This window comes from Macrotis lagotis, chromosome 4, assembly GCF_037893015.1.
Source record: "Macrotis lagotis isolate mMagLag1 chromosome 4, bilby.v1.9.chrom.fasta, whole genome shotgun sequence".
In the NCBI taxonomy this organism is placed as follows: domain Eukaryota; kingdom Metazoa; phylum Chordata; class Mammalia; order Peramelemorphia; family Peramelidae; genus Macrotis; species Macrotis lagotis.
The window spans coordinates 248,629,294-248,638,433 of NC_133661.1; the positions used below are offsets into that span (position 1 = coordinate 248,629,294).

General features: G+C 38.2%; 1 protein-coding gene across 1 annotated transcript in view; it reads right to left on the reverse strand.

Annotated features, from left to right (window-relative positions):
* Nucleotides 1-7,296, reverse strand: part of FLVCR2 (FLVCR choline and putative heme transporter 2) — a 71,759-nt gene extending 64,463 nt beyond the window's left edge. The window contains exon 1 of the mRNA XM_074235684.1: nucleotides 6,738-7,296. Coding sequence (XP_074091785.1) covers nucleotides 6,738-7,277 — 540 coding nt within the window. The 5' untranslated portion in view covers nucleotides 7,278-7,296. The remainder of the gene's footprint in view (nucleotides 1-6,737) is intronic.
* Nucleotides 7,297-9,140: the final 1,844 nt, after the last annotated feature.

Sequence of the window (9,140 nt, forward strand, 5' to 3'; positions counted from 1 at the left end):
GTGTGTGTGTATCTTGTTTATATATAATAGTTGGTATGTTGTCTCTCCCATTAGACTGTGATATCCTTGGATTCGGGTTCTGTATTTTGCCTTTCTTTGTATTCCTAGTTCCTAGGACATGGGAGGCACTTAAATGTTTGTTGACATTTTTGTTAGCCTCAGACTAGGCTCCTCAAACAGTAGTCCTTGCCAATTAAATTCTCTCAGAAGCTCTTGATTTTCTTGTATGATCAGTGAGTCCATTAAGAAGACCAAGGACTTCACATATGTCTTTCTAGTGACTTTCTTTGTCCACAAGAACCAGTTTTTAACTTTTGGTACATGTACCAAAACTATAATCTATGTTCAGCCAAGGAATCATTTCTCATAAGGAAGCTAAGTGGTACCTCAAGTCAGGAAGACTCATTTTCCTGAATTCAAATCTGGCCTCAGATATTAGCTATGTGAACCTAGACAAGTCACTTAATCTTGTTTGCCTCGGTTTCCTCATCTGTAAAATAAAGTGAAGAAAGAAATGGCAAACCACTTTAGTATCTCTGTCAAGAAAACTCCAAATAGGGTCACAAAGAGTTAGACATGACTGATAACAACCAAGCATTATGATAATATATTTAACATTAAATTAGTTTTAGTCTCTATATGGACATCATATTATCAGAATCCTGTATTATGCAAAAGGGAATTATCTCAAATAGAAGATAAAAAATGATGAATGTATTTTAAGGAAAATTCCCTGGCCCAGCCATGTCTTCTTCCCTTTCTGTCTCTCTGGACTTTCTTCACCATGACACAAAACCTTCTCACCTAGGAAATTCACTCTTCCCACCTATCCTGTGGTTCCTTCCTCTAATTCATATTTCCTCCATTTTAAGAAAAGTATCAGTGGTGTTCTCTTGGAGTTCCAGTCCAGAATCTCTCTACTTTCTTCACTATGCCTCAAGATAAATGTCTTCTCCCTCTCCTTCCCTTGCCCTCCCCAATTTTTAGCTTTCTCTTGTGTGTGTATGTGTGTGTACATGTACACACACACACACACACACACACACACACACACACACACACACACACACAGAATATCAACTCCTGGAGGCCAAGGACCATTTTACTTTGTGCTTATAATTGCATTTTCAACATTTAGCACAGTCTGGCTAAGCTGATCTGTTAGTGTCTTGAGCATAGCAAAGGCTTAATAAATGCTTGTTGAACTGACTCTTGGAGTTCCCAGATTTTGTGTTAGGAAAATGAATTGACTGAATTAAAACTACCTCTAGGATCCCTTTTAGCTCTAACATTCTACGATTTTGAACTGTCAATGACTCTGCAACTGCAAGATGTTCTTGTGTGAGGATAACATGTAGAATTATTTATGAACATCTCTTAAAATCAAATATAGACTTATTGTTGAAAATATGAAACAAGTGTTCTCAAAAACCGTGTTATTCCACTTTGAGGAAATAGGCAAAAGAGCCCAAGGATAAGGAATGACCAGCTTAGTTCTACTCTAATCCATCCTTCACAGAGCTGCCAAAGAGATTTTCTTAAATCATAGCTCATATCCTAATACTCAATATACAATGTTATTACACTATACTCAACATACTGTAGTCATTATGCATTGCCTCTAAGGCAATATGATGTAATCTATGCTGCTGAGTTGGTAAACCCCCTTATCACCTGACTCCCAAACCTATCTTTCCAGCCTCATTAAACCTTATCTGTGATCCAGTCTAGATTCCTTAATATTGCATCTCCTGCCTCCATCCCTATCTCTCAGCTCTACCTCATAGTTCTCGCTTCTCAAAAAGCAATTTAAGTACCATCTTCTACATGCTGCATTTCACTATTCCCATCATCCCTATGTTTATATGTTCTTTTAATATTTATTGATATTTATTCAGTGAAATATTTAATATTTTTTTCACATTTCATGTCTGAATATGTGGATAGTGATATATATTTTTTCCACAAATAATTCATATTTATTTTAATTTTGTATGTATTTGTACATATCTCCTCTAATAGAACATAAAAACTCCTTAAAAGACAGACATTTCCTTTTGTATTTGTGGCACAATAACTAGCATATAGTCAGCACTCAAATTATTAACTGGGGTACAGAAAAGTTCTCACATAGTTGCAGAACTGATTTTCCTAAAGCACAGGTCTGACCATACATACCATTGAGCCAGCAATGGTCCTTAAAGACATTCACAGGTGAACTTTCCAGGCTTGTTAAGATATGATACTGATTTATTCATTCAACAATCCAAACTGTTCTTTTTGTATTCCTCAAATATGACATTGCACCTTATCTGAACTGGCCTCAGACCTACTCCTGTAATGTACTCTCTTCTCACCTCATTTTTTAGAATTTTCAGCTTCCTTTAAAGTTCAGATTCTGTACCAATTCCCACACAAGACTATTCCTGATTCCCCAATTATATTGCCTTCCCATCTCAATACCCTGAAAACACCTTCTACTTATTTTAATTTATATTTCTATAAGTATATTATTTCCTCTGATAGCATATAAGACCCATGAACACATGGACTATTTAATTGTGGACTCTAGATCCCCTCCACTACCACTCCACTTAGTACAATGTTATTTTAAGATAATAATAATAATAATAATAGATGAAAATTGCATAGTGCTTTAAGTCATGCAACATTTTATTTACAAATATACATATATATGTATATTATATATATATACATATATATAATATATATACAAATACAGTATCTCACTTGATTTGTCTGGTGATAATATTGACAATGAATATCCTTTCAAGTTTTTTCATTGTTATTCCAAACCCCAAATTTGGGATCCTCCAAAATTACTGTATTATATGAACTGCAATGATGATCAGACTATAACTATTCATGTGCTTTTCTCATATGCAACTGTGACTTTTCAAGACCTCTGATACAGGAATTGGGCAGCTAGGTGGTGCAATGGGAAGAGGACAGAGTCTGGAGTTAGGAAGACTTGTCTTCCTGACTTCAAATTTGGTCTAAGATACTTATGAGCTGTGTGAGGCTGGGCAAGTAACTTAATCCTGTTTGCCTCGATCTCCTCATCTGTAAAAGGAGCTGGAGAAGGAAATGGCAAACCACTCTTGTAACTTTCCAAAGAATAACCCAAAACAAAGGGTCAGAAATGACTGAGCAGCAGCAAAAATATAGAAATATTATTATCACACTATTCTTCTCTGTACTTTGTATTGACATCTCTGTGTGCAGATTTTATCTTTAATGTAAACTCCCTAAGGATAAGGACTATTTCAGTATGATGTCCTTCTTGAACAGAGAAAACACTTTAATAAATATTAAATGAACAGAACCGAATCTTAGAGGGAGTGCGATTGAGTGGAAAGAATTTGTGAGTCTGGAATCAAGAATACATGAAATCAGGGCAGCTAGATGAGGAAGAGGATAAAGCACTGACCCTGGAGTCAAGAGGAACTAAGTTCAAATACCACCTCAGACACTTAATAAATACCTAGCTCTGTGATCTTGAGCAAATCACTTAACCCCAGTGCCTTGGGGAAAAAAAATACATGAAATCAAATCCCATATCTGCCACTTATTACCTGAATGACCTTAGACAAGTCCATCCAGTTCTCTGAAACTCAACTTCTTTATCTATAATATGAGGAGGTAAAGCTAAAAAGGAAGGAACTCTTTCCTTCTGGAATGTCTTTCTTTTCTAAATCTATGATTCTACCAATTTTTAGAACCTATTGGGCTTGTCAGGCATAGTTTTTGAGGGTAATCTACATGCCATGAAAAAATTGGCCCAATTATACAATTACAATAATTATATACAATAATAATAATAATAATTAATGTTTATCAAAAACTTTAGTAAGTTTAGTAAGACACTTTATGTAAACATAATTAAAGGTTAAGAAATAATCAGGGGGTGCAATTGATAGAGCACTGGCCCTGGAGTCAGGAGGACCTAAGTTCAAATTTGACCTCAGATACTTGATAATTACCTACCTGTGTGACCTTGGGCAAGTCACTCTTAACCCCACTGCCTTGGGCAAAAAAAAAAATCAAAAACACACAAAGAAATAATCAAACAATGAAAATCAAGCAGAGAGGTGAGGAGACATTTCATATTTTTCTGAGTACCTTCCAAGGATCAGTGTTGAATATTTTAATATAAACAGGTAGAGAACAGCAAAGAGGCAAGAATTGTAGAGAGCAGAGAAATTTGCACAGTTGAATGTGGGCAGGATCACTAAAATTTTGCAAACCAGATTAATTTCTTTTAATCCAAATGCTTTGTGGGATTTATTTTTTAAGGCTGCACAACTCTCCCAAATATCTTTCTTTCAAATATAACTCAAGGTATCACTCACCTGTTCAGTTAGGACACTCTCAGAAAAGGTGAAAACATGGAAGTAGAAACCTTAAGGGAAAACTTCAAATACCTAATAATGTTTAACTCAGCACATTATGTACTCCCAAAGACAACACTAAACAGACTTCATTAGGCTGCAAAAATACCAAAAGTTCAGAGCATGAATAAGTTTGTTTTTATATGAATCTTGGCATTTCCTAACTCTGAGGACTTTCATGAATAAACACTATGATTTTAAGTTTCAAAGACATGTTTTTAAATTTACATCCCCTAATAGATTTTAAGAAAACAAACTGTTAGTCTGACTTTTATTGATAAAAGAAAAACAAATTCAAGATTCTCCCTCTTCTCCTTATGCCAACTGAGAAGGCCAAATCTGGATATTCCTTCAACCTTTCTAAAACAGGTATAGACTTAATTATGTTTGAATCATGACTACTAGTCATGTTGGCATAAACTGAGCTTTCTATATCTTCACACCCCTAATTATGTAATGGTTTCTGAATTTCAAGAACTAAAAAAAATGACTTGAATTTTAAATAGTGTAAGTTTATTTTTTTTATTAATATCCTCATCTTCTAGTGCAGTGTTTGACAAAGAGTTGGTTATTGCTAAATGCTTGTTGATTGATTAAATCTAATCTAAGTTCCCCATCTATCCTATCCCATATTCAATTTGGAAGCTTTAAAGATCCACTTCCTATATAAAACAGGTAAAAAATATGTAGCATGCTTTAGGGTCATTAAAATTAACTCATATAATTTAGGGGTAGGGGAAGAGGAGATGAAGAATAAACACAACACCTCCAATTGTTTTAAAATTATCTCTAATATAAAATCCATTGACTTTATAACAAACCCTCAATTTAATTTTTCAAGAACATGGGTTATAAAGAAAAAATTGTGCAGGATGATTTTTGTTTTTATAATAAAAGTAGTTCCGGTTTTCTTTAATGATTTGATCTAGTACACTTCTGAATTAGTAACTTGGATGTAGATAAGGGCAGACTTGGATCCAGAAGATCCCTTCGAGTACTACTTCTGGTTCTACTACTAATCGACTATGTGACAGCAAGCATGTTTACTCAACTATAAAATGAGGAAAGTGGATAAAAATATCTCAAAGGTCTCTTTCAATTATAAAAAGTCAAAGATTCAAATTTAGCTCAAAATTTCCACCTTACAGTAGAACTGGTCAGAATGAGAATTCACCTTTGGACAGTAAAAATGTGTGAAAATTTTCCAACAAAATGATAATTTTATACTGACAATCTCCAGCAAGAGAAAAGCCTACAAGAACAGGGTGTTACTGGCTGGCTTATTAAACATGTTGAAATGATGTATTGAGGCAGTGATCCACCTTAAAAATATCAATGAAATTTTCCCCCTCAGCTAACTGGAGAAGTCAGTCAAACATTTTATTCTGTTATTGTTTTTTTTTTTTTAATTTTTGGACCTGAATAAGCATTTCAATTCTCCATGTCATTTCTGCAGATCCATCTATACATCCTGGAATTGTAAAGAAATTGGTAGTCATTTATACAAAACCATAGTAGTAAGAAAGGTGAGATGTGAACTAATTCTGTCAAAAACTGTTTAAAACTTGGTATAAAGGTGAATTGTGAACAAAGTATCATCATTACCAGTATAGAGATTTTAAAATTCAGCCTTTACAATCCACGATCCTCCATGTCCCCCCAGTTAATGAGATATAGTACTCTAAAACTAATTGCTAAGAACTCTTAAGGCGAACAATTGACCTATTTTTTTAGGTCAGAAAAAATCAGAAGTCCTTTTTTATTTAGCTTTATATATATATATATATATATATATTATAGATATAGATATATATGCTTATATATAGATATATATACTATATATAGATATATAGTATATATATATAGATATATATAGTATAGATGGGTAGATAGATATTTATATATAGATACACGTACATATATAGAGAATCAATATAAACATATTGATGAATATATTAGAAATAAGAACAAATATATGTGCATAATACTAATAATACATGCATATAGGTATAAATCTTATAATATAGTTTTACTATACTGTCAAAAGCCTAGGAGTGACAGGGTGCTAGAACTTACTAGGAAGGAGGTAGAAAGAAGAGAGAAGGTAGAAAGAATGACGTGCCTTTACCCAGCAAAATTCAGGACAGCACTCCAGAGACTTTGTCTGTCCAAGAGCAATGTTGCTCTTTAGGTGAAATAGAGAAGGGTCCCAATTCTCCCCACAGTTTACACACACACACACACACACACACACACACACACACACACACACACACACACACATTCTAAGCCAAGAGTTGTCCAGACACTCATCCCTGCACCTACCTGGTTTCCAAAGACAGCCAGGGAGCAGGCTGTTGAAACTTCCCGTTCACTAAACCAAACGGCAGCAATGCGGGAGGGCATGCCAAGGATGAAGACCTGGGCAACAGCGCAGATACACTGCCCCAGCATGGTGACTGGAAAGAGATTTGGCTTCAAGCTACCCAATTTCACCCATGCCCCCAAGCAGTTGAGGGCTGACCCCAAGAGGGCGATTGTACGTAATCCATATTTCTCCAGAAGAAAAGCCACAGGGAAGAGCAACGGGATATAGGTCACCATGAAGCACATGGACAACCAGTCGATGGAGAAGGTGCTGACCCCATAGAAGCGCACAAAGACGTTGTTAACGGCCCCATACTGGATCCACTGGAAGGCATTGCACAAGGAATAGGAGCTGAACAGCAGGACGACCACCCAGCGGAGCCAGGAGACTTCGATCCGGACGCCTTCTCCGGTGACAGCCTCCGGGATGTCCGTAGCCGATTCCTTGTCGGTTGACTGGGACTGCCCTTCGGCAGGGGTGGGAGCCACGCTCACCATGTCTGCACAGTGCGCCCCCTTTAATCCCTCCCTCCCCCCTCTTCAGGTGCACCCCCACACCCTGCCTCCCGCTCTCCCAGCGATCCTTTGTGGTGAGGAAGACCCGGCGCTTCCAGGGCCGCCCCGGCCCCCAAAACAGAGAGCAACAGGAGCTTGGCGCTCCACTCCGAGAGCAGCTCGCTAGTTCAGCCGGCCACTCGGCCCGGAGCCGGCCCGGAGCCGGCTTCTCAGCCTGATCTCTGCCGCTCTTCCCTCGTCTCTTTTGGCTCCCGCTGGGGTCCCGGCTAGCCCCCTGGCTTCGCCCCCCCGGCAGCTTTCCTGTTCCCACCCGGACTGCCCGCTCCTGAGTCCAAGAGTACCCTCTGCAGTCACTCAAATAGCCCCGGGAACAACTTCTGGGTGCCACCCCCTTTGACACTCGTGATCCTCCCCTACCCCGCCCAAACTTGGCTGACAAGGCCCTCCTTGCTGTTCTCCACAATGTTGTCTCTGGACTCGGTCCAGTCCGTACCTCTTTGGCCTTCGCCTTGAAAACGTCGGGGGACTCTGCCCCTCCCCATTCTCTAGGCCCCCTGTGTGCACCTCCCCCTTTCCACAATCCTATCTTTTCTTGACACCCCCCCCCCCCCAACAGGAACGTCCCAAAGGGACTGTGGCGATTCCTTTCAAATTCCGCCTTAAAATTTCCACTCCCCAGAGTAGTTTACAAATGCTTCTTTCATTTTCTATTTTTATCTACATCCCGAAAATTACGCGCCCTACTCCCATCACCACCAAAACAAAAAGTAGACCGTAGGATTAAGAGATCATTTATTTTCAGGTGAAGAAAAATATTCAGAAGTGAGGTGGCTTGCTTCAAGACAGAGCCAGGGCGTCTCTCAGGTGTATCCTTGATTGCGAAAAGGAGATGGGTGAGGTTCATTTATTTCTCTTTAACCTTACTCATTTCGGAAACTATAAACTTGTTCTTACTCTTGTTTGTCTTTCATTCTCAAAGAGGGCCGTGACATCTGAAAGGTGATGCGAGAACTGGCTGGTGAGTTGGATTTAAGAAAGGGAGAGCTGTGTAAAGTCACCAGCAGAATTCTCCCTCCTCTGGAGTACAATGAGTCAGGACAACTGGAGATGACCCCCATGAGTTCTCACTGACAGATTGAGATGGAGGTAGAAGTCGCTAGAGACTAAGAAAAAGGAGAGGTAACAAGGCCTATGGGCAAGGTCATTTGGATCTGGACATATACTTTGAAAGAATGTTGTCCTCTTAAGGGTTCTTTATACCCACAGGGCTGTCTTATGTAACTGCTTCCCTCAACTCCTATTCAAATCATTCACTCACCTCATACTTCAGTCAAGGATCACTTCACGATTATTTTTCTGAGATATATCCCATTGCTACTGAGCAAAGATGATAATCACATTCTACTTTATTTGAGACAGTTTAACTGCCCTAGAAGTCAGGAAGACATCCTGGGCAGGTCACTTAACCTCTTTTTGACTCAGTTTCCTCAACTGTAATAATAGTACCTTCCTCCTAGGGTTATGGTGGATCAAATGTTGATTGGTAAAGTGCCTGGCACACTGGGACACTACATAAAAGGTACATGTCAAAATTCTTGTTAACTTCCACGTGAGGATATATCACACTTGAAAATCACCTTAACCTTCAATGGGATCTGGAGCCCTCTCACCTGGCTGAAGAAAGCAAATTGAATTTAATCAATTAGTACTTAGAGCCTACTTTTTATCAGGTACTACACTAAATTGCTCAGGATACTAAGAAAGAAAAAAAAACTTTTGCTACTTAAGACTCAAGACATGTTTCAGTTCTTGAAACTGGAGATCTGTATCATTATTTAGGGAATC